Source organism: Thermobia domestica, chromosome 2 (genome assembly GCF_964235325.1).
Source record: "Thermobia domestica chromosome 2, izTheDome1.hap1.1, whole genome shotgun sequence".
Lineage (NCBI taxonomy): Eukaryota > Metazoa > Arthropoda > Insecta > Zygentoma > Lepismatidae > Thermobia > Thermobia domestica.
In genome coordinates, this window is record NC_137455.1 from 292,191,260 (window position 1) to 292,219,054 (window position 27,795).

General features: G+C 36.4%; 1 protein-coding gene across 2 annotated transcripts in view; it reads right to left on the reverse strand.

Annotated features, from left to right (window-relative positions):
- Nucleotides 1-27,795, reverse strand: part of LOC145678576 (uncharacterized) — a 152,967-nt gene that overhangs the window by 90,409 nt on the left and 34,763 nt on the right. For both annotated transcript variants that reach the window (XM_081748887.1, XM_081748886.1), the window contains exons 4-7: nucleotides 24,773-24,906; nucleotides 19,214-19,472; nucleotides 8,996-9,171; nucleotides 1,092-1,263 (exon numbers count right to left, since the gene is read on the reverse strand). In XM_081748887.1, coding sequence (XP_081605013.1) covers nucleotides 1,103-1,263; nucleotides 8,996-9,171; nucleotides 19,214-19,472; nucleotides 24,773-24,906 — 730 coding nt within the window. In that variant the 3' untranslated portion in view covers nucleotides 1,092-1,102. The remainder of the gene's footprint in view (nucleotides 1-1,091; nucleotides 1,264-8,995; nucleotides 9,172-19,213; nucleotides 19,473-24,772; nucleotides 24,907-27,795) is intronic.

Sequence of the window (27,795 nt, forward strand, 5' to 3'; positions counted from 1 at the left end):
TAATGAACGTGCTCAGAACGTACCGACTTTTAAAAAGTTGACAGAAGCTCACGTCAAAAAGGAAAGCATATTCTACTGAAAAATGTTGTCCAGTACTACGATAACCCAAGTCCTAACATCAAGGGTCGCTGCCAAAATGCCCTTTAACGGGAGTTGGGACGTGGTAATAATACAATTCCCTTACAATTCTGATCTCCATTTGCATATCCTCCTCAAAAACAACCTTCGCGGACAGCACTTTCAGGACGTGAGAGACATTAAAATCGCTGTCAAAACACCCTTTGAAAATTTTCCGGACCATATTTCAGTGTTACGTTGATCAGTGGCACAAATGTATCCAAAGCAATAGACCATATTTTTAGGTACCCAAAACACATCTATTTTCACAAAATTTTCCAATTCTTTATCTTTCGCGTAAAGTTTCTACGGTAGTAAAGTTTCCTTTCGGGACAACCTTTGTATTTAATTTTCTCTCCGTTTATTATTATTATTATTATTATTATTATTATTATTATTATTATTATTATTATTTTTCAAAATATTCGTAAAATGCTTAATAGTCCGTAAATTGTACTTTATTTGCTTACAATAAGCTACTTAATATTTAATATGTACAGGATATTATTGTAAATGTTTATCTTGGCGCTTAGTCTGCTCAAATAATAACCACTTAATGAACTGATTGATTAATCTAGCAATTTTTGTTCAAAGCTGTCTTTAAAAAAATACCACACACACATACACACAGGACGGTAGCAGCGGTGGATGTTGATTAAACTTTTGAACTGTAAAACCCAAACACAGTGCTTAGCTTCTCTTCGAGTCAAACTACATACGCATTGAGGATTCACTCCAAATCTTCTAAACTTAGTCTATCGAGCCATCTTATAAAACTACGTTCTACAGGAACATCAATCTCGGAATGCTCTAACTTGTTTTTTCTCGTATACTATTAAGGATCAAATACCCGACTACAAGTATTTTATCAGTTATTTTTCACATTTCTAATTTTAGGGAACAACAATACTGTATATATTACAAACTTGTATTATTTACAATGAACCTAATCCACTATCATTCATGCAACTTACTCCTTCACTTCCTATAAATTATCTTCATCGTCATCAAGTTTCTTCCACCATTGAGCATTTAGTCTTCTTAGTTCTTCTTTGTGTTGTAGTCTTGCTTGGGTAGCCGACGGCAGAGAAATACAATAATAAAATGAGAGATCTTGTTCACCAGCTTCTGGTAAGGGCGGTGCACCTATTTATAAAACAGAATATTTGAGCCTATATACAAACAACACAAAACTCATAAGCTCAAGACAACTGAAAATTACGTCTATTGAATGTCTTCTTTACACAATTGTTCATAAAATGACTATATATTAGCAGAATACATGTTCTTCATTTTGGACACCTGATGGGATGAATTAGGATTTAATCGTCATTGAAGTGTCAATGTTCATCTCTGCGACCTCGAAAACTATGCATTTGACACTAATATCGGTCATTTTCGATCATTTTTAAATATCTCCCCCCTCTCCTTTCCTTAAGTTACACCGTCAAAGTGAAATGATAGAAACCATCCCAGGCCCGAACCTCATTTATGTTCAAAATTTGATCGAGATCGGTCGGGTGGTCTAAGTCAGCCCTGTCCAACGCGGTGCCCGCGGGCGCTGTGACGCCCGCCAAGCATTTTCCTGGCGCTCTCTGAAATCGAACTCAAAATATGCAAAATTTCTTGTTTTCAACATTAGATTTTCTTTTATTTCTGTTATTTCATTTCGAAAATAGTAACTTGCACTTCTGGCTGTTCTGAACTCTGGGAAAAAGCATTCAACAAAATCGAAGAAATAGTTTCACAACAGTTAATCTGAACATTTGTTACTTTACACTTGGATAAGGCTACCGGTACGCTATGGCAACCGCGGTAGTTCGCGTGCCTGCTGCTGGCGGCGCTGTCTGTCTTTACCCGATCGTCTTCTGTCTTATCGCGCCTTGAAAAATTTCCATTGTGAGGATAGACTCGCTCTCTCTTGGGGAATACTCTTTGTGTGAACTCGTGTATGTTGAGAAAAGTTGCAACTGTACTCGTGACTCCTTTTATTCAGTGCTTTTTTTTGCCGTGGCCAAGAGACAGAACGTATAGTTTTAATTGTGAATGGGAGGAACAATATTGTTTTGTTGAATACAGAGGAAAACCGGTGTGCTTATTGTGCAATGGAAGAGTGTCTATTCCTAAGAAAAGCAATGTAGAGAGGCATTTCGCGACGAATCACAAAAACTTCGATACTGAATTTCCTATAAATTCTGAACTCAGGAAACACAAAGTGAGAAACCTAAAATCTAAATTAACGCTGCAACAAAATGTGTTTCAAAGCCTGTTCAACAAGCTACTAACGTAACAATTGCCTCTTTCAAAGTGTGTTATGTGTTAGCTAAAAAGAAAAAGCCTTTTAGTGATGGTGAAGTAGTGAAAGAAGCAATGATTAGTGCCGCTGAATCCCTGTTCGATGGACACAGAGATAAACATACAATCGTGTCTTCCATCAGTGCACTCCAGTTGTCTCACCAAACTGTTGCTAGAAGGGTGGAGCAGATTTCGAATAATCTGCAAAATCATTTGCACCAGGACTTGCAATCGTGTGATTTTTTTTCGCTCCAGTTAGATAAAAGTACTGATATGTCCGACACTGCTGAGTTGTGCGTATTTACTAGAATGATTTTTGATGATTTCACGGTGAAAGAGGAATTTCTCAAATTGCTGCCACTTCATGGACATACTAGGGGGGAAGATATAAATAACACCTTTCAAAAGTTTGCTAAGGATAGCAATTTGCCTCTTTCTAAATTTGTCGCAATAACAACGGATGGGGCACCTTCTATGACTGGTAGGAATAACGGGTTTCTTGCTCTTTGTGCTAAGGATGAATCATTTCCAACATTTCTGTCTTACCACTGTATCATTCATCAGGAAGCTTTATGTGCAAAAGTTTTAAAATTCGACCATGTCGTGAAAATAGTAACTCGTGTAATAAATTACATTAGGTTATCTTCCACTCGTAATCGATTATTCAAAAGTATTTTGAATTTATCAGATGCTGAGCATGGTGACGTCCTTCTTCATGCAGACGTCAGGTGGCTGAGTAGGGGCAAGACACTGGAACGATTCTCTTTCTTTTGGATGAAATCAGGGACTTTCTTAAGTCATCTAAAGGTCAGTATTATCATGATTTCGATGAAACATCATGGTTGCTAGATTTAGCTTTCTTGGCAGATATCACTTTCAAATTAAATGAGTTAAATCTAGAATTGCAAGAGAAAGGCCATAACATTTCAGCCATGATAAGTACAGTTAATGCTTTTCAAAAGAAAATGAAGCTGTGGATTGCTCACTTAAACAGGAATTCCCTTTCTCACTTTCCAAACTTCAAATCTATGGTGGAAATAGTAAATTGTGTTGGTTGTGATCTTTCAAAATTTTCAAAGCATTTGGAAATTCTTATTCTTGAGTTTCGGAACAGATTTGCCCAGTTTGTAACACTTGAACCAGTGGTTCTGTTCATCAATAATCCATTTGTCTCTGTTGATGTTATTGATCTTGGTAGTAGGATATGTGAAGTGTTTGGAAATTATAATCTTGAAGATTTAGAACTTGAAATCCTAACTATTCAAGAAGATATAGTTTTGAAATCTTCCTATGCAACTTGTAGTAATATATGGATTCTAACGGACAGAGTAAAATACCCCCTTCTGAGCAGTGTTGCTAAAATAATTTATTGCTGCTTTGGCTCAACTTATCTTTGCGAAGTCGCATTTTCTGCCATGAACATGATCAAAAATAAGTACCGAACCTCCCTGACACCCTCTCACCTGAATGACGCAATAAGTGCAGCCTGTTCCAGCTACACACCAGATTTCCTTCAACTGGCAGCAAACGTGCAGTGTCAGTCTTCTCACTAGGTATGTATCAATTTTCAAAATAATAATAATAATAATAATAGTGATGATGATAATATTAATAACAAATAAATAATAAGTAGTAGTTGTTGTACTAGTAGCAGCAGGCTTATTTCTATAGTAGTTTTGTATTTTTTCGAAAGGCGCCCGCACGTCGGAAAACAGGAGCCAGTTGCGCCCGTTAAGGTGAAAACGTTGGACAGCGTTGCTCTAAGTAGTACGAAGTCATGAACATAGTGATTTTCATTTATATATATATAATATTTAGGTTGAGGGCCTGTGATGGCTCAGTGGTAGAGCGTTCACCTTTGTGGTGGACAAACATCGTGTGCATGGGTTTTCTCGGGGTTCTCCCGTTTACTCCCACCTTCTTCATTCCACTACTTCATTCATTTCTCATCACCGTCTCCTTTAGCCTAGCCGGCATAACCGTGTGACGTAAAGCTTAATTTTATTTCATTTTAGGTTGAGGATATTTTGACACTCATACAGGGTATTTATTTTCACCTGTGGTTTCTTGCGTAGTTGCCGTAGTGTGATAAATTGCTGTAGCTCTTCCTATTCAGGTTTGTTTCACTTACCGTTTACAAATGGTGTTTGACGAACCGAACTGTGAGTCGTAATACGCCTTTGCTGAAAGCGAAAACTATCAACGATAGACAGAACGATAAGCGAAGCTAAAGGGCAAGGAATGGTACAACAGTTGAAAATCTTAAGCCGGCACAGGCCGGTGATCTTAGCCTAACAAATCAACCCGTTTCGGATGACCACCGAATGTAAACAAGCCGTAGCTGCGGGCAACTTTGGCCTGCAAGCCGTCCTAATTACTAGTGACTCAGCGGCGATGCTCGGTATCGATAAAAAGATAGCTTTGAATCACTTTGAATCAGAAAGATCTACAAGAATTCACTGATATACAGATCAAAAAGCTGGCCGACATCTGCCAGAGAATCAAGACTCCATTAAGCAATGAACTCTGGGAGCATATTGTGGGATCCGATAAGAAATGGATATACTTGGTAAATCAAAAATCACAAGCAGAAGTGGGTTCCGTGAGAACAAGCTCACATCCATTTCGCGTTAATATCGTTTCGGAAAAAGTTTAAGAATACTGGTGTACTAAGATGAAGGATACTGGTGCAATAGGTTATGTTTATACACGTCAGTACATTTCAATCCATAATTGTTATTGGATGTCACATGATAATGAAGATAATAATTGTTTTCATTTTTGAGTCTACGCAATATCGATGAATTAAAAAAATGGTGTCCTACACAGGCAACCAAATCAAAATGGTTACGACGAATTAAAAATTTAGTGCCTTAAAATGTATTCTCTAAGCTTAATCTGAATAATGTAACTTCAGATATGCCTAATTAAGTTGGATTAGGCTAATTTTATTAATAAATGGTTTTTGACTGTACATAACGATTAAGCCCTTTTCACACAATGACACTCGGGTATGCAGCGAAAATGTAATATCATTAATTTTACTGTTTTTATTAATTGTTTTTTTAATTTTTAAAAAAATATCGTTAATCCATGTTTATGATTAGTTTTTACAAAGTAAAAGAAATAGTTTTTCTTTTTCTATGCTCGAACAGGAATACGACCTGGCAAAATGAGTTGCACAATAATTTGGTATTTATTCATTCTTCAACTAATTTTTTGTGGGTCCAGTATGTATATTGTAATTTATAAAAGCCATATTATAATATGTGCTTTCATGTAAATAATTTGTTTGTATATAATTTTAAATATGATTATGATAAAAAAGATTAATAATAAATCACTATTAAATATATGTAAAAAGGAATTATAAATGTATTATAATAAATATGCGAGGGCTATTCAATAAGTAAGTACTTTCTACTTTAAATACCATATTACGGTCCAAAGTTCTTTGATAATTTGTTTCAATACAAGACAACTTATCAATTCCCATCTTTCGGGAACCATTCTAAGCAACAATATTATTTATATTTATTTGATTCATGTAAAGAATGAAGAAAAAGAAGAAAAAATAATTTAAAATGTTACACTAATTAATACTGATTTTTTGAATTTATATTTGAAGCTTGTAATTTTCTTTTCCCATAACAACGATTCAATTTTGTTTATGGTTGCTTAACAACCAGATCAAGAAGAGCTGTTTATCGAATGCAGTATATTCAATATCGAATCTTAGAAAAGAGTAAGTGTAGAAACTTATGGAACTTCAAATAATCTTGTTAAAAGCTAATATATGACATTTTGATCACTCTGGCATATGCTTTCATTGTTTAAGCAATTTTCAAAACTATAAAAAGCAAAATAACGAACTGGGTGAACTGATAAGGTAATAACAGGGACAGGAACACAGAAATATTTAAAAGACGAGAAAGAACTCAAACATATATCAGGTTCCGAAAAATTATTGAACATTTGGACGTCAAAACTGAGAATACATTTACTGTTAATTTGAAAACATTACAGGAACCACATATGCACTATTTTGTTCGATGATCTTCTGCCATTTCCCAACAATACCATAAATCCGTCGCTAGAGAACTTTACTGGTTTCTGTTTGAAAAAAATGACATTTGATTTTTATAACATCTTCATTCAGTGAGAGATCGAAATAAATTATATTCTGACGATGCCAGGTCGGTCTATACAGTGGATACATTAAAACCTCCCAGCGAAGTTCTCTCAATTTCTGACGGATCGTTAAAGATGTATGTGGTCTGGCGCTATTAACATGCTATACATTCTTTTCGTTGACCAGTTCCGGTCGTTTCTTTTGAAGGAGAGCACGGTGGCTCAGTGGTAAAGCGTTCACCTCTGGCGCGTGGGGTTCCTCGTTCGATTTCAGCTCGCGCCAAGTGGGCTTTGTGGTGCACAAACACCGTGTTCGTACGTTTTCACGCAGTTCTCCTGTTTCCCCCCACTTTATTCATTCCATCATTGCATTCATTTCTCCTTAGTCTCCTTTAGCCTGAACAGCGTAACCGTAGGACGTAAAACGGAAAGATTTTATTTCATTTTCATTTCTTTTGAAGTGCTAAGTGCATTCGCGCTAATTGTCGACAGCACGGATCCCAATCTATCGTTCTGTTTGGCAGCAGCAGCTCGTGATGTGCATTGCCCTTCCAATCCCATCAAACGCACAACATAATCTTCCTGAATGTCAGTGTGGGCTTTACTACAGATTGTGGAGCTTCTCATCGTTTCGTCCACGATGTTTTCGCATAATGTTGTAGTAGATTATGCACTTTTTATCTATCCTGATCAACCGCTTCCGAAATTGTACTAGTTCGTTACGTTTTAGTATAGATTCACAGATAGAAATTAGACTGAGTGAATGTTTGTGAGACAGATCATGTGTCAACCAAATGTCAAGCTTCTTTTTGTAGCCAGATCTCTTGAAATGGTTTATCAGTATTTGGTAATGAATGCTTTAGGTCATTGCCGATGTCATGACTACTTATATGCTCGTCCTACTCGACTTTCGCCAGAATCATCCACAGCTGCTCTTGACTGGTCGCCGGCCACTGCAAGAAGCATCTTAGACATCGTAATTTCCAGAACGAAAACGATTGGATCATCTTATAGCTGTTACTTTTCATAACGTATCTTGTCCATAAACATAACAAATTTCTTCAAAAACCTGCGCAGCATTTGCGCCTTTATTGAAACAAGCCAAGGTTAACAGACTTCAGAAGTTCTCAGGTGCAAACCTCTGTTACTGAGCTGAGCCTGTACATGGCCAAGCTCATCGCCAAATATAGCGATCTATCTCTCAGACGATGGGCTAGTTGCTCCACAAATATTGTTCAGATCTTGGCAGTAGCTACCGAAAAATAAAACAACATACAAACCGAACTTGGCCTGTCCCTGGCCTTGCTCGGGCACCAAAGCTTCATCTTGAACGATGAGCTACTTGCCCACCATGTTTCGTTCAGATTCGGCCAGTAGTTACCGAGAAAGAAAGCAAGCAAGCAAGAAAAAAAAATGCATACATACATATATTATATACATACATACATATATTATATACATACATACATATATTATATATATACATACATATATTATATACATACATACATATACATATATAGGCTGTCTCAAAAGTCCCCTGACATAGGTAACTGTTATTATTAGAGTTAGAACAAAATGTAAGAGGGGAAACCATATATGATGTTTTCAATCTAAAGTGAAGGATTTTTTTTTTTTTTTATTAATCAGACGAGCCCGTTTGGGCTGTATACTTTTTATGTGCTCTGTTAAATGAAAATGCAACTTGCTATTAATAGAGGGGCTGGGGCAGGGAGGTGGAATTTTGTAAGAGTATGGTGAATGAGGGCATGTTTGAAATGGAGATTCGCCATCGAAACTTTAGTGTAAAAGACGGTAACTTCATTCACTTATGTTGTGGGTCCAGGTAAATGGCAACGTTGCATTTTCATTTAACATTGGGCGCATAAAGAGTGTATAGGCCATATGGCTTCTCCGATTAAAAAAAAAAAAAAAAAAAATCCTTCATTTTAGATTGAAAACATCATTTGGAGGTTTCCCCTTCCACATTTTGTTATAACTCTGATAATAACAGAGATACCTTGTGTCAGGGGACTTTTAAGACACCCTATATATATATATATATATAGCACACGTGGAGAAAAATTATAAACTCCTGTACGCTTAAGCTGGAATTTAACAAATGTGTCAAATGTAGCGCTGTGCTCAGAAATTTTACTCATCTTCACGACGCAATATCTTACGTCAGATTATAAGAATTCCGCCACTTTTTGCGCATGTACTGGCTTGAGTTGTTAAATGACGTTAGGTTTGAGCCGCTGCGACTAATACCCTGAGATTTGGAAAAACAACGTCATCTTGTGTGATAAATGGTCACTACTTTTAAAACTAACTGATAATTACAACTCACTTGTGCCAGAAAAATCATGAAATTTCGCCACGTGTACATGCAACAGCAAAACGTTCTACTACTATTAATCTTTACCCACTTATTTGTAATAGTTATACTTACTTTCTAAGATTGTCGACATTGCTTCAATCTGTGCAGTAAGAGCTTCTACGTGCTTTTTCCTACTATGCCGAGAGGAAGCTCTTAAATAAAATTGAGCTAATTTCCGTTGGACTTCATTATGTAAATCAGCCAACTCATCTTCACTAGTGTGTTTTAAAGGGTTCCTTTCTTGCCACCTACAAAATGGAAATTATATTTTCAATCTTACAAAATAATTGCTGGTATCAATCATTATATACGTCACCCTATGAAACTTCGACGTACAGTTACCAATTAGCTACGAATTCTAAAGACGATCCTCATTATTCGCCTTCTATACAGATACTTTTTGATTAGATCTCTAATAATAGTTAACCCGACACATATTTTTTTTCTGCTTCGTCAATCAAATGTTCAGTATAATTTATCAAGTGGAATCTTGATATTTTCGTCAAAAATGTGGAACTACGAAAGTCGCAAAAACCTCTTTCATACCAGCCCATATGAAGGATACCCTACCCAGATTTGAAATTATATAGCCATAACACGCTAGAATCTAATTTACTTGCAAGTAATTAATGTGAACTGTTTGAATGCAGTTTTTGGTTACACACAGAATTTTTTTCTCTTTCTTGTACAGGAACAGCTTGCATAAGGCGATTTCGAACAAAGTGTGTTTTGCTCTAACGCGCTTTTTTTTATTACATATAGTTACGGATTGACAATAGGTTACTAATTCAACGCTTTAACAACAAAAAGCAGTAAATAGCATGTGTGCATATATAGATGGAAATACTGTGTACGTCAACATGAATATTGGCTTGTGATATGCCGCTTGCCATATTAACCACAATTGAGGAATGGGGGCACGAAGGATAAACGGTGGAGAGCTCACCTCTGGTGAAAGAAGTCCCTGATTCTCGATCATTATGGATATGCATTTAAGTGAAAGTAACAAGATAAAAACCTGGCACGAGTCAAGTTCTAACTATGTTCAAAAAGTCGTTCCTAGGGGTTCACTTGTTTTCCCGTGATGATGAAACAGACAAAATCGATGTTATTTTAATATCATATATTGAAAATAATATAGAGATTACCTTCTTCCTTAGAAGCGGAATTTTCTAAGACGCTGGAGCTCATGGTCACTTATTTATAATGAGGTTATATACGATGTTTCATCTTCCGAACATGTGGGGCTCATGAGATGATATATTTTTGGAGAACATTTAAAACCCTTTCTTCCAGCGCCTTTAGGATATGCATTTTAATGAAAGTGACATGATAAAAATCGGCTCGATCAAAGTGCTAACTATGTTTTTAAAAAATCCTTTCAAACGGTTCAGCCGTTTTAAAAGTGATGATGAGCGACAGACAACGTCAAGTTGAATATGGAGGGAACAATTAGGGATATTTCCCCCTATAAGCGGAATTTTTTGGAACGCCGGGACACGTGTCCAATTACTTTTAATCAAGAGTTTATATACCAAGTTTCATTTTCCTGAGACTCCTGGGACAAATTTTTGGCATAAATTTTGATCCCCTTCACCCCCTTAGGGTACGCACTTTAATCAAAGTGACATGATACAAACCCAGTTTCAGGTAGGTACTAACTGCGTTCAAAAATTTATTTCAAACGATTCAGCCCATTATATATAGGGATGGCCAAAATTTTCCGGAATCCGGATTCCGGAAATTTTGTTTTCCGGAATCGGAAAATTTACTTTCCGGAATTCGGAAAAAATCCGGATTTCGGAAAAAATCCGGAATTCAGAAAAATCCGGAATTCGGAAAAAATCCGGATTTCGGGAAAATTTCGGATTTCGGAAAAATCCGGAATTTAGAAAAAAATCGGAATTTTTTCGATTTTACCTTCCGGATTCTGGAAAGTAAAAATTCTGGAATTGCCCATCCCTAGTAGTAGCTGTTAAAAGAAAAACACAATAATGAATATATATACTTGTATTAGTTTCTTGTAGTTGGATATGTCTATCACTTACGTAGATAATTGCTACTGCAATTATTTACTGCTTTATGGGGAAGGTCTTATTTTCACACACAAAAAAGTCGCCGGTATGTCTCAAACATTATCGTGTTCCCACCTGCAGCTGTTCCAAAGCACTGCAAACTACTTTTTAACCAGACGAAAGGCAGTGAAGGAAAAGAAATCTCAACAAATATTCTAACAACATTCGCTTATTGTCAACATACCTATGTACAGTAAATACAAATTTATAATTTTTGACTTTACGAAGTATACAATGTAATTGTTCAATAATTAACATAAGCAGGCATTCATTAATTTATATTAATATAATAATTAATAAAACTAATAAGCGGGTGATTGATGACTCAGTGGTAGAGTTTTCATCTATGGTATTCTAACCCAGGACATGTGGGTTTTCGATGGCTAATTTTGTGTTCGAAAATTTTCCCGGTGGTACTCTTGGTTCCCTTTCTTGTATTTGTTCCATCATCACTCATTATCGAATTTAGTTTATCAAAACTCTATAGTCATATATTCATTCTGTCCGCCAGTGAAACAAACAGTCTCAAGAACTATCTGATGGATTACCATCAATTTTGGCCACGATGTACAGAGTCAATAGTTAAGAATCGAGTTTCCTGATGAATGTAATATTCAAACCGGAAGCGGTACAAATCAACCATTTCCGGTTTTAACGTTAATCATTATATAGAAAATATGGTAATAGATAGCGAGAAGCGGTTTCCAGTAATCGACATATATAACATTCATGTAGATAGAATGTTACCCAATTTGTGCATCTGCTGAAAATAATGAGCTTAGGTATTTAGAGAGCATTTTCTGCTTTAGAAAATGTGTGCTTGGTAAAGAATGTGGAGAATTAGCTGAGTCAGGCACGTAGCTAGAATATGATAATAGGAAGGGGGGGGGGTCTGTCACGAAATACTGTGGGTATTTACCAGGGGCTCAATCATTCTAAACTATTTTATTGGCAACATATATTAGTTCGTTTAGCCAAGATTTCTAATGGGGGGATGATATGAAATACTGTGGTTACACACCAGGGGCTCGATCAATCTAAATATTTTACCGATAACATACCCATATTGATTGGTTAGGACAATAAAATGAGGATATGTTAGTAAGTATTTTAATAAGAAGCTATGAAGAAATCTCGAGAAAAAGAATATAAAAAAGTATTGAAAAAGATATAGTCTTCCGAGGTCATTCGAACGGTGTCGAGAATTTTGCGCCTGGGAAATTTGCGCCCTACCTCAAGAACAGGGGAAATTGCGCCTGCAATGTACCTCCATCGGGAAGTTTGAGCCCTGCGAAATAAAAGAACCTATTCGAGCTTACGCATTTCCTCGGAGGGGCTGACATTACAGCATAAACAATCCTCCCCCCACAGCCATACCATTTGTGATTTATTTTCATTGTGGCTATATAAGGGAAGAATAAACTTCAATATAAGCCAAAAGAACACAACGGATCAACGCAATCACTGCTTCTTCCAGAGATGATTTTGGGGGAACACTGGCCTCCCCAGAGCTCTCAGAGTGCCCCCTCGGAGGAGACCAAAATAATACGTCTATAATATAATAATAAATAGCATAGTACCAGCAGTGACCCCCCCCCCTCCGGAATACTAAGTGTGCCCCCCGGAACATTTTTTCTGAAAGAACGACTGAACGCAATTGTGTGTTTGAAGTGTAATTCAAGCAAGTAAACACATTGTACATAGATTTCTTGATAATATTACTGAACTGATTTTACATTTTCTTTTCTATATTTTGTGTCCTGAAAAGCCAAACAACTCGCAAGGGTTGTGAACAGAGATATCTGGGTAGAGCCAAACAGCCTTTTGTAGATTAAATTATACTCTTTGATTATATTAATAAATAATTATATATCAGTCATTTATACTTTTATTATAAATTTTGTAGTATAATGAAAAATTGTATTTGTATGGATTGCCCTTTAGTGAACTAAAATTGTATTTTTTTCATTTGTTCGGAATACTATAACGGATGGAGTAACTCACTGAGACGATGAGAGGTAAGCCTAGTTCAAGTGTGAGTGGAAGTTACTTTACACTATACAAAAATAAGTTGAATTGTAGGGTGCAAACATCCCAGTGCAAATATATAGCCGGCGCATTTTTCCCTCTTTTTGTGGTAGGGCGCAAACATCCCAGTGCAAATATATTGCGGGCGCATTTTTCCCTATTCTTGTGGTAGGGCGCAAATTTCCCGGGCGCAAAATTCTCGCATTCAAGGAAAATATAATGTCCGTGAAGTTGACAAGCCACTTATGTCAGACCCCAATTTCGACTTTAAACGTCGCTAGTGCTACGTTAGTGCTTGATAGTGACGCAAATCGTTAGTACTCCACAGATAACGTGCGCTTTTGAAATAATGGATATAGGTCTTCTAACTGCATTCCAACACGCCCACTTCTAATCATCATCTCAAAAATGAGGTTAACCGTTAGAGCAAGTAAGTGCTCATTAGCATAGGCGTCGACTTTGGGGGGGCAGAACACTTTTGCCCCCCCCCCCAATATTTAAGAGTGAGATCCTCGCTCCCCCAATATAATCCAGTCGAGGAAGAATTAACAAAGAGGAGCGAGAATTTCTGTCTTAAACTTTGTACTGCCTTTAATTCAATATTAGGAACAGCCTTCTTATTCGATAGAAAACGCCGTTTTCAAAACAGTGTTGAATAGAGCACTGAGGCTTCAACCAACACTGGCAGCACTCAAATGACAAGTAAAGATCAATGCAGCGTGAATTTTGTAGCGGAGTATCGAACCGAGATCTTAGAGGGGGGGCGGATAGAAAAGGGCTGAATATGATGATGATATATTTATTCATTATTTGGACCCCCCCCCCATATTTTCTTCAAGTCGGCGCCTATGCTCATTAGTGCCATTAATATTAACGTTAATGCCTCCATCGTACGGCCCTTGGAGTCATAATATGACTTTAACAACTTTATACATCAGGCTCACCTTATTAAAATTAGCCAAACGAACATGATAACACCACGCTCTTTGCTAGAATCTCAATGCGTCCCTATATTCTCGCGAACATAATGCGCAATGTGGATGTCCCCTGACGTGCCCAAGTTAGTTACTTTTTTTTTTGCAACTATTGTTTATTTGTTATTTATTACTAGTCTGCAAAGTAGTCCTTACATTAATATGCCATTGTCCTTAATAATCATTGCGTATTTACAAGCAGTTTGTTATTACTGTTAGAAGATATCAAAAAACAACAGATAAAATCTACTACTTAACGGTTCATATTTTTCTTTTACAGTACATAAACGATTAATAATAATAATAATAATAATAATAATAATAATAATAATAATAATAGTAAGACTATTCCAGCATAAAAGTTATCAATTGCATCACACTGGCAACAAGCGACGCATATTTTAACTTTATAAAAATTCGTTTCTCACGATTTTCTGGAAAACTACGTATGATAACATCTTCATTATGTCAAGTTGTTTATCTCAGTGTGATATATGTCTTACCTCTGGACAATATCACAGTAAAACAAAAATTAAATATTAGGAGTACATCGTACTTTTGGACTACATCTCATTAACCATGGAAAGATTGAGTAGTGTATACTTTAGGATCTTGCATCATACATTCTTAGGATTACATAAAGGAAATTTGTTTGTTTGCATTTGAACAAAATTCTTAGGATTACAAAAAGAAAAAATAATTTTTCCGAATTCCGGAACTTTTCTGAATTCCGGATTTTTTTTCGAAATGCGGAATTTTTCCGAAATCCGGAATTTTTCCGAATTCCGAAAATTTTCCGAAATGCGGAATTTTTCCGAATTCCGGAATTTTTCGAAGTCCGGAATTTTCCGATTTTACTTTCCGGATTCCGGAAAGTAAAAATTCCGGAATTGGCCATCCCTAATATATATATATGTATGTATGTAAATGTTCGTTATGGTAAATTAGGATTGCGCATTCGACATGTACGGCTGTATAAAGGACGAGGTTCCTCGGTGATCACACTACCCGGGGAAGAATGAAAAGAAGAAAGGAAGGAAGGAAGCGGCGTGGGAGCTTTATGTTAGGTATCATTCCAGCATTTGCCTGGTGTGAATGAGGAAAACCCAGGAAAACCTCCCTCTGGATGGCTATTCTGAAAATGTTTTAACACCTTTCCGACCAAGTGACCCCACTGGAAATAGAACTTGAAACTGCTCGCACCAAAGGTGACAGCGTTAGCGACTACGCTACAATGGGTTCATTCCAGTAATGGTTATAATAGAAAAAAATATTTAAAAAATAAAAAAAAAGTTATGTATCACCACGATATGCAAAATTTTGAGTATTGAATGTTAAATAGATTTAAGCTTTCTCCTCAAGTCTCCTGTACAATATAAAATTATTAAGTCAGTACACTGTCAAAAGTCTTCGTCCATTAACTATAATCTAAAAAACGATATACTTTATTTAAACTTGCATTATTAAGATCCTACCATCACATGGACTAATATGCGTCTCTCAGGCTATCAGTGAGATTAGATTAGTGTCCCAGAATTGTCAGAAGAATCGCATTTTATTTCTGTTTTAAGCAAAATAAATTTAATTTAAATCTGTGGTACGCAACTGGTGTGTCATGCAGTCTTACAGATTGTATCACGAAATTTTAGAATTTAAAGAATCGATTAGTTAGAATTAATTTTGAGACAAACTGTACGAGCCAAAGCCTCCAAAAGCAGCAACAATGTCCAGCACTACATAAAACACTACTTAATAGAAACTTACAGTCTTATACTATTATCAGTAGCGTACGTAACGGGTGTTTCAGAGTTTTAAACCTCTTGAGCAAGATATTAAGAAAAATTAAACATTTACTATATGAAGATTTATATATATATCAGTGTTTAACTTAAGTGGTATGGCATCGCAATTTGCTACACAAAATGCTAAAAATGCGATGCAAACGAAATCTTTCGTTGTCTTTTCTTCATAACAGAACATTTCTCTTTCGATCTTACATACAGTTAATGATGATAAATTTCCCCGAAAACCAGACATTTCCTTTACATGTCAGTTAGGTTCTCAAGAACATAATCTACTACAGACTACACACCAAATTACTGAAAACTGTCTGTACAAACAGAGACCATATCCGTTTTCACACTTTAATCTATCTATAAAGAATGCGGTTCAGTGAGCTCTCGAAATCCATGACCCAAGCTTATTGTTCGGGTTAGTTACCTTCAACTGGAAACAGTAAATATGTTGTAGTACCGTTCCTCCGCTAGAGAGCTCCGTGTTTAAGTTTTGTTCAACCTCAAAATGTTTGTTTTTTAGGCGGTCACGCTTTTGTTAAGTCCTACCAAGCTGTGTTTGTGTTGTGTTCGTGTCGAGTGGATAGATATCGTGCTGTACCCATCTCGGCTTTCTCGTGCATGGTGTATTACAAACCAAATCACCTTTTACTTTGAGAACTTTTTGAATAAACAGTTCCCCTTGTTACTATATTGTTATTAGTATACGTCATTAAGACCTATTTAATGGCAAACTGTGTTTATTTCGAATTTATTCATATGCGCAAAACAGAATCGTCTGTTTGAACAAGCACATTTTTATGGTCATTTCCGGCCTGAATGAGCAATGTCTGTGAACAGTGATACCTGATGTAGTGAGTGCGTATTTTAAACCTTAACTTTTTGCCCATTTTGTGAGTTCTTGTGAACAATGATCATGGAAAGTTTAGTGATAAAGAAGTAGTCTCAAAGCAAAAATTAAGCTCGAAGAGAAAGCAGCTGCAGCGTTAACAAAAACAGATCTGAGAGTTATTTTAGTTTACCAAATCAATGAAGCTCCTGGGCGACATTGCAGTTATCTCCTCTGATGAATAGTTTGAGAAGAAAGAAAATTAATTGGAGGAGATGGACAATACGATAGAGCAAATGTGTGGTACTCAGAGATCTACAAATTACACAAAACAATTCAGCGTCTCCTTCTGAAGTGCAACGAAGTGCAATTGAATAAGATATAGCTGTCTACATTTACAGGCAATTTATTTGATTGGCTGTCTTTTCACGAACTCTTTGTGGTAACAGTACATAACAACGGTAAAGTTTCTAGTGCACAGAAACTGCAGTAAGTGAAGATTCTCTGAAAGGGAACCAACCCAACTCCTTCAGGTGATTGCAAATGACGGACAGTAATTACAAAGAAGCGTGTGACATTTTGAATGTCCAGTATCATAATAAGCGTGAAACTTTGAACTCTACATTGAAGCGTTTAATCACGCAACCATTCACTTACCAGGAATAAGCAGCGACGTTAAGCAAGTTAATTTACACCACTATGGGGTTTGCTAGGTCCTTGAAAGTGCTACAACAATCAGTCCAACACTGGGATGCCATCCTAGTTTATCACACTGTGGATAAACCAGATGGTGAATCAAGAAAACTGTGAATTTTCGCTTAACAGTGTGCAAACATCTTTCGACAAGATGGCAGCATTTCTCAACAGAGCCGCGCGCTGGTTGTTTCGACTAATGGTAAATCTCGTCAGTCGGTGAGCAGTGAGCTAATGAAAAGCCACGAAGGAAAACTAGCGTCGTCTCATGTGACAACAGAATGGGTGCAATATTCGTGTGAATTGTGGAACTCCAATCATTCTCTATATAAGAGTTCCAAACTCGTGTACCAATCAGCGGTGGATCGTGTCCCTTCTGTTTTCAATTGCATGCGCAAGTCTTGCCGGAAGGACACTTTCTCATCTGGTAATTACCGCAAGTGTGACAAGAAACATCACACGATATTACATTTTGAGCGAAATGACTCAACTTACAACTTAACATTATCGGCATAGGAATCAACCATTGTCACATTTCGCTTGCAAAGCAAATTGGCACATTCTATTGTGCATATCTGTTGCAAAACTGAAGGGGAGAAATGTGCGCTTTAACCATTCAGAACCTTGCTAGACGTTGCGTCAGAAACAAGCTTTGTTACCGAGAACTGCGCACAAAAGCTTGGACTACAGAAGTCCAAACCCTCAGTAATCATTTCAGGCATAATGGTAGCTGAGGTAGAAACTGCCAGTGCATGTGAACTTACAGTTTCAACCTCTAGGTAGAGGGTTTCAAAACAAGAACATTGTGATGCCAAAAATTACGTCTGATCTCCTAAAACAACTCTATCTTCACGCTCAGTGGCCGCATTTGATACAATTGATTTGGCGGACCCAATTTTCAATAAAGTGAGTCCTATTGATATTCTTCTGGGTGTAGAAGTGTTTCCATTACTAATACTTAGTGGAAAGCGTACACAACCGCCTGGGTTAGGTTAGGTTCTTCGCAAGTTTTGGAAATTAGAAGAAGTTTCTCCCAAGAACACACCACTGTAACATGCACGGTAGTTACGTAGTGAGACTACCTTTCAAGGAAAATACAACACATTTGGGGAAGTCAAAAAGAGATCGCGGTCAAAATATTACTGCATTCTGAACGAAAGTTAGCTGAACAGCAATATCGTGAGTTTATGCAAGAGTATCTGACGCTGTGGGACATGGAAGTCGTCTCCCCTGAGGAGAAGTACACAGCACCAGAGAACAGCTGTTACCCGCCACATCATGCTATTCTGAAGCCAATCAGCAAATGTTGTCACGTAATGGATAAACGGTGATGGATAATCATAATTGCTTAGACGGTGTCATTCGACTTTGCCAGAATATCATCAATATCATCCACTTTTGCTGCGAATGGTCGCCCAATGCACGGAGACACACATCGAAATTTCTAGACCAAAGCGACTGAACCATCTTTTAGCTGTTGCTTTTAGTAACGTATCTTGTCAATAACAGCACAGATTTTTTTTCCCGAGCCTGTGCAGCATTTGCGCCATTATCGAAATAAAATTGTAAAACGTAGAATAATTTTTCGCAAAATTCACATATCTTCACGGATCAATATTTTATGTTTGATTACAAGAATTCCATTAATTTTTGCATACCTACTAGCTTCAATTAACTACTAGATTCAAATAATGTAAAGTCTGAGTTGCTGGAACTCATACATCCTAAAATTTGGAACATTAACCTCATCTTGTGAGCAGAAATCTAACTACTTTTTAAAGTACCTGAAAGTACCTTAATTTTGGTAACGTGCAAAAGAGGAAATCCTCTAAATGGTAAGTAGAAAGTTTTCATTATTGAGTATTTAATTAAATACTCAATATTAACATATTTCCTACCTTTCTATTTCCTTTTGCAAGCTTTGGACTGTAGACTCATCCAAAGACTCAAGAAATGATTCGTCCGAGACCGACTTTTGGAACCTTCTCCTGTGCAGCCACTTTCTCACTGCCCTCTGTATTTTGACAGCAGCTTTCTCTTTGATTAAAGCACTTTTCTCGTTAGTAAAATTTTTTCTTGTCCTATAGCCTCGCCAAACAGATTGAATCTTGATAGCAGCCTTTCTTTGCTCCTCTTGTAAATAGAAATATAGTCTATCTAGAAAGAAATAAAAATAAATAGTTACTTTCAGATTCTTTCTGAAAGTTTGTGATAGCACTGCATTGGTTGACAAAATTTCTATTCTCATGATACAGACGAATTTTTGGGAGAGTGATTTCCTCTTGCTTTATTTATTTGTTTCATCTGTTACTATAATAATAAGAGCACTATTTTTCCTGTATGTATATTTAATATCCCATCAATTCTTTGCAACATTTATACTCGCTTTTTCACGTACCTTTGCACCTTTCAAAAACAAACCGCGTAACTCAATTTGCATCACTCCGCGCACGAGTATTCAGTGATTGGTGCAGGAGAAAATGCTTCGTCTGTTTCCCGCAATATTTCTGCTTCTGCACGTGCATGTAATCCTTCACAGGTAACCTTCCTGCCTGCATGACCATCATCAACTATAGCACGCGCTCTGCGTATTTGTCAGTGGTTGTGGCTGTTTCCTTGTTAAATTTAATATTTTTGTGTAAGATATCAATCCACATGTAGGGATGTGCTTTTAATTGAAACTAAAATGTTCTTAGTGTGATTTAAAAATACAATAATTGCTACCTAGGTTGAACAAGTGGAATTTCTTGGGGACTATTTTCTTATGGAAGAATAATGATCATTTGGCTCATTGTCAGTGTTGCTCACTTCTGATTATATTTCTTTTTTTTTTTTTTTTAATCGTAGTCAGACTGTTTAGTCAGTTTCAGTTAACTGGGCTGCAAATGTCCATTATGTTACCCAAAAGAAAAACTGAGCCCTTGTATTAAATGTCTATTTAATATAATAAATGCATTATACTTCGGATAATTCGATATAAAAAGTTGTAGGCCTATTATTTTAAAGATAAGTAAGAAAGAAATATAAAAGCTATTTCACCGATTCGAAGTAGCGTAACGTCTGATGTTAATTTTGTATGTTATAATTAGGGGTAAAAGTGGATCTGAAAAGGTAGGGGGACGGTAGCAAGCGGCATGACGTCACGCCGTCCCCCCGCCTATCCTTGCCCATTTTAATTTTTTAGGAACTGGGGGACGCCGTACATATTTTTCCGAGGTCGGGGATGGCGTTCTTCCGCGTTCCCCCACACTTTTACCCCTGGTTATAATTCGCAGATCGATAAAAGAAACGATCGGGTTTAACCCTTAACATACCATCTAGGGACCCCAGAGAGTGATATTTGGTGATACTGCTGCAACTATAAGAATCAATTTATTCTCGATTTTTATGTGTGTCCTGCATCCGTTTGGGATATACTATCTATTACATAATTAGATCAACGATGCGTTCGTTAAAAAAAAATACAAAAAATAAAAACATACTTGAAAATGTAAAAGCTCCATTGTTAAACTTGTATTTCAGATTTACGAACACAAAAGTATAAAATTGTACGAAAAACTGAATATTGTTAAAGTAAACATAATATTTGATGTCAACAATGCTCATTTAAATTAGGTAAGCTTTTAGACATAATAATAATAATAATAATAATAATAATTTGAGTTGCAATACTATGTTGAGAAATTAAAATAATACTTGGTGTCGCCAGAAGACCCCAGCTTTGTAAACAACGCTGACGAGTTAGGCTTGGTACGGTAAGGTTTAAATGAACATTTAAGAGTCGCAAGAATGATTGTCCGTTCTCAGGAGTAACAAAATATCTGAAAAAAATCTTCAAGAGATACTAAAATTGTAATATATTCAATAAATAAACTCTTTCGCTTTTTTTAATGAACAATTATTTGATCCACATGTTCTCTTGCCTCTACTTGAGAGTTACGTAGTGATCCGAAACAGTCTTGAAATGGACAGGAGTAAAGAGCATATGTTTTAGTAGATCTGCTAGTCAAGCTAATAAACATAGTAAGACAACAGAGACTAGAGAACATAGTAAGATCCAATAGCTCTGATTCTAATTTTCCATGTTATCCCTTGACGCTATGGGCAGGCTAAATAAAATTTAGTAGTGATAAATTGAATATTTTGAACCATTAATGCGAACTCCCTGATATCAAAGGACGAGGATTTATCGTCAACCACGATTAACCATGATTTGCAGTTACAGGGAAAATTTAAGAGATTGTTCAGCCCGGCTTCCAGGCATGGACATCCGCAGGACTTTTTCAAGGGGGTAAAATACCGATTCCAGGGGAGGACAAAGGACCGACACATAAACTCAGTCGCGAATACACAATATTTTGATACACGAGGGCACATAATACATCAAGTAAAACAACAGTTATTTACGCGCGTATGCTTTTTAACTAAAGTAAATAATCTATAATACCAGATACTATAGTATTTAATATGAATATATTAAGTGTTACAACATTTAAGTAAGCAAATTAGTATGTCTTGACATGCACTTCCAAAAACCTTTTAAAACAAAGGGAGGCAACATCCCCTTTCCCCCTTCCCCACTGCGGGTAGCCATGCTTCCTAGTGTTCTGTGTCTGTATTTATGTGCTACTTCAAAGATTCAGGAGAAAGAAAATGCATCTTGGTAATATATCAGAAGTCCATGCCATTTCATTTTCAATCTCCGCTCTTCGGTTTGTTTCTTAACTTGTTAGCTCGAGGTTTTCTATAAACTTTTTAGTCTGTTAGTTGGCAACATTTACACACTGTCGTCTGCATTGTTTACAAGGGCTGCAAAGCTTCGTGAAAAAGCGAATAATAATCTTGGAAAGCTTTTTTAATATTTAACAAGAGGATGAAAATAGAGAATTCCAGTTACTGCGAAAGGAAACAGCTACGAAATAGAGAGTCTACTGTGGAGAGTTCCCAGTTCGATCCCAAGTCATGTAAGCTTGTGATTGACAAGAATATATCACTGGACTTTTCGAAATTCTCCTGGTTCCTTTATTGTCCTGATTCTTTCGTATCATTTTTCGCCTATATGTTACAGCACCAAAACTGCATCAGTAAACTGGAAATTTTATAACATTTAATTTTTACCGGTTCCTTAGAACATAAACTCTTTGTAATTTTTTGTGTTTATGAGCTATATCCAAATAAGAAATAGATTATAAAATTTACAACATAAAAAATAAGTATTGAAGAACAGAAAATAATACAAAATAAATGGATAATAAATAAATAAATGAAATCTGGTAAAGATGACAAAGAGGATTACGCGAACTATTTCAATGTATGACACATCGATAGACAACGTCAGTCACCGTTACCCATTAAGATGTTAACGGACTGTCTCCATTAACGAACTCAGCGGAGATAGTCGCTGCTATCTGCTGCGAAAAATTGAATTCAAAACTTTGGTTGCAGTATGGTATGAGATAGATAGCCACCGTTAAAGTTGATGTTAATACGTTAACGGATTCACTTCATTAATGAACTCGGTCGAGATAATTGCTCTAACTACCTATTCCAAAAAACGGAACTTCAAAACTCGCTTACATGGGATAAGGGCTATTAAATAGCCGCCGTTATTCGTTAATACGTTAACAGATTGACCTAACCAACGAACTCACCCGAGATAATCGCTCTAACAATCTACAAAAAAATTCAAAAATTCGCCTACACATATACGAGATATAGGCTGTAAGTAAACCGTTAGTCTTTGCTATCCGTTAATATGTTAACGGATTGACTTTACTAACAAACGAGGCCGATATAATCACTCTAGCTATCTATTAAAAGAACAGAATTAAAAAATTCGCTGACATGTATATCAATGTATAAGATAAGGGTTACAGACAGCCACAAGTCACGGTTATCCGTTAATACGATTGTAAGATTCACTCCATTAACGAGCCTGATCGAGATAGCTGCTATAGCTATCTGTTGAAAAAAAATCGCTTACATATATGGGATATGGGCTACAGATAACCGCTGTTATCCATTAATACGTTATCACTGACTCCAGTAACAAACTTCGTTAAGGTAACTGCTATAGCTATCTGTTACAAAAAATAATTCGAAAATTCGCTTTCATGTATGGGAATAGACTACACAGAACCACCGTTATTCGTTGACAGATATACTCCATTAATGAACTCAGTAGAGATAATCACTCTATCTTTTTGGCAAAAACAGAATAAAAAAAAAATTGCTAACATATATGGGTTATGGGCTATAAATAACTATCGTTAAAGTTGTTATTATCTGTTAATCCGTTAATGGATTTACTCCATTAACGAACTCGGCCAAGATGATTGCTCTAGCTATTTATTGCAATAAACAGAATTTTAAAAATTAGCATCCGTTCAACAGTAATCGTGTGGAGTAACGGACGGATGGAGGTGCATACAACATAATATTACAAATTTCACTGCATGATCCTAACAAATGCAAGCTTAATTAACAAAAATACACATATATGTTAAACACTGACTTAAAGAAATAGTGAAGGCAGAGCACTATTGAGGCAGGGGGTAATAATAGAGTGAAAATTCCTTTCAAAAGCACATATGTATGCTACTTTACAATTTGAAGAAGTGTAGGTCACATATGAATGGATATTATCTTCATCACAAATTGTTAGTAGAAATGGTTGAACTACAGTTTTATCTTTTGTTAGATATTTCAAAGCGTTCTTCTTATATTAAGTGAACGATGGAATTGTCGTCTTTCGTGTTTTATTTTGTAGATTAAAAAAAAAAATGACTGGAATGAAGACTTCCAATCTTAGCTAATTAATTACCTAAAACTGTTTTGAGGTATATTCTCTTTGGCAGTTATAAAAGTTGTAGTTTACCGTAGATTCTTAGCACCGATGTTACACAAAGTGTGTGCCTACACTTTAACATACATGTCGAACTACATTTGGTTCAACTCTACACCGAATCTGGACAACACATACAGGCACAGCACAGAAGCACTGAACGTTCGATTACTTAGAAGCCCCGAAAATTGTACGAGTAAAAGGATGCACTCTTGACGATGATGATGTGAGTGCCTAAAATTTTTGATCCTCCAATAATAACGAAACAATGATATTAAACGTAACACTCATCAAAGAATCAAACCAGTTGAAAAAGTAGATATGGTCAATAACTACGATTCTTATTATCTCGTTAATTACTGATCTTATTTTCGAACTCAGAATGAATGATAAACTGAAGCATGAAATCAAAATAGAACTAGAGAAGCCATATTCTGTCGCTACGTGATTTAATTCCACTTAAATTGCAACTTACTTTCATAACTTAAAAAAAAAGAAAGAAAAGAAAACGTCAAATAAACTTTAACCTCTAAGACTAAATTTTAATGCTCAATACGATTACAAGATTGGTGCATTAAGAAATGAAATATACCATATAGAAAACACACAATACCTGCAGGTACGTCTTTTAATTTCTCAAAATAGCTCTCTAAGAACTGTCGTCTCGCCACATTATATCTCTTCTCTGCCCATTTTTCGTTTCCTGGGATTTCAGACTCTTGGGAAGACTTCTTTTCCCTACATTTCCTGAAGGACAAACGAAAACATATTTATTCAGGATCTTATCGAACCAATATCATTTATATTGACTGAACTACCCTCACATCAAAATAAGAACAAAAGTTCGTTTGAACATGTGCTAAAAAGCGGGTAGTTTCGGAGTTATAGGGTGCTCAAAACGTGAAGTACGTGAACTTTAAAAGTTCCTAGCTCCACTACTATGGGACCTATCGTAGTCAGGTCAAGACCATCACTCAGGAGCTTGTATGTGAAGTATCCAAATATCCATCTTTCAGAACCTCCGATACTTGCACAATTTTTAGAGAGGTTGTTTGGGACTACTTGATCACTCTCCATCTACCTCTCTAAAAATTGGTGTGCAAGTGCTGGAGCATTCTTAAACATGGATAGTTCACATACTAGTTCCTCAGTGATGTCTTCACCTGACTACAATAGGTCCCACAGTAGTGGAGCTATGCATTTTTAAAGTTCACTTATTTCACATTTTCGGCTACCTATAACTCCGAAACTATCCACTTTTGAGCACAGGTTTAAATGAACTTTTGTTCTTATTTTGATGTGAGGAATCTGTTACAGAAATATTGTGACACATTTATGTAACAACCTGTATATATATATATATATATATATATATATATATATATATATATATATATAGGGTGGCCCATTTTAATCTTTCCAATGAAATATCTCAAAAACTGTTGAACATTAATGAATTGAACAAAAACTCAAATAGTAAATACCACGGGGCAAATCGAATGATGATGTGGTGCCCCCAGGGCTGCTCTTCCAGGAGACCCGGAGTCCAACTTTGAAATTTTAAATACAAACATGCGGCGAGTGACTCGCCTCCTTCGATAGATCTTTAAACACTAAAAACCAATGTGGTAAAAGTATTTTCATATCGGTCACCGTGTTCAAAATGGACGCCAAGATATGTTATCTGTATCAGATAAAACGTCCAGTACCATTAATATGAAAACGGTTGAACATAAATGAACCAAATAAAAACTCAAATAGGAAAGCCATGGGGCAAATTGAATGATGATGTCGCGGTGTCCTCCAGGACCGCCTTTCATGGGGGCTCAGGCACAACTTAGAAATTTTAAACGAAAATATGGGTCAAATGATGCCTCTTTCGACAGATCTTCATACACTAAAGAGGGTTGTGGTAAAAGATTGTTCATATGGGTCACCGTTTTCAAAATGGCCGCCAAGACATGGTGCCTGTATCAGATAAAACGTCTAGTACCACTAATATGAAAACGGTTGACGATAATAACGGATGAACAGAATAAAACTCGTATAGGAAATCACAGAGGGTATTTATCATTCCACGGCTCGAAAATGTTGCAACAGAGGAGATGATGATTAGAGTAAAAGTGCCATAATGCAAAGGAGGAAATCTAATTCCTAGAAAATCATCGTTCCAACGTCCTCCGTAAGTGGGTGATGCGGAACGGGAAGGAACGGTGAAATTGCAAATGAGAACCTTAGTTTTTGCTAATTGTATCTAGACAACAAAATCGTCTGAAATGTGTTTTTATAAGACATAGATGTCTGTAATGGAAAAACAAAGTAGGTAAAATTCTTGTTAAATGTTACCTTTCCTTTTGATTGCAGGCAATGATTTGTGCAAAAATGAATCAACTGAAATGCGAAACCAATTTGTCGAACAATGTAATTTTAGAACAATGTGTACAAACGTTGGTTTTGCTCAAAAGTCGTCTGCACAATATTGGTTCATTACAGTACCGGTCACTAGTACACGCAAGTGTTTCAGACAAACCATACCTATTGCAGTAAAAGTGGGGTTCTCATTTGAGATTTTTTACCATTCATTCCCGCTACGCCCACTTACGGAGGGAGATCGGAAAGATAATTTTCCACGAATTAGATTTCCTCTCTAGTATTATGTCACTTATACCTTAATAATCTTTTTCTCCGTTGGATTATTCTCGAGGCGTGGAATGATAAATACCCTCTGTAATTTCCTATACGAGTTTTATCCTGTTTATTTAACTCCAACCGTTTTCATATTAGTGGTACTGGACGTTTCATCTGATAGAGGCACCATGTCTTGGTGGCCACTTTGAAAACGGTGACCCATATGAACAACCTTTTGCCACAACGCTGTTTAGTGTATGAAGATCTATCGAACGAGGTATCACTTGACCCATATTTTCGTTTAAAATATCTAAGTTGGGCCTGGGCCCCCATCAAAGGCGGCCCTGGGGGACACCGCGACAACATTATTCTATTTGTACCATATCTTTTCTATTTGAGTTTTTGTTTGGTTCATTTATGTTCAACCGTTTTCATATTAGTGGTACTGGACGTTTATCTGATATAGCTAACATATCTTGGCGTAAAACGGTGACCGATATGAAAAATCTTTTGCCACATCGCGTTTTAGTTTTATCTATTGAACGAGGTGTCACTCGCCCCATGTTTCCATTTCAAATTTTAAAGTTGGGCCCCGACCCCCCTGAGGGGCATCGCGACATCACCATTTGATTTGTCCCATGGTATTTCCTATTTGAGTTTACGTTCAGTTCAATTATGTTCAACCGTTTTTAAGGTATTTTCGAGGAAAGATTAAAATGAGCCACTCTGTATATATATATATATATATATATATATATATATATATATATATATATATATATATACCACAAAAAGAGTTACTTTCCTGTATTTCAAAACTAGTAAGTAATTTTGATTCTAGCAGTGCATCTTTTACAGTGCTGTACATTATAATTGGAAATATCTGAATAATTTCACTCACCTGCTTCCCTGTGTTTGAGCTGTTAGCGTACGCGCCTTTGGCGTGGGAGACCCGGCTTGATTCCCGGCGGGAGCTCATGTGATTCGGATCCCACGTTAAGCAGTAGG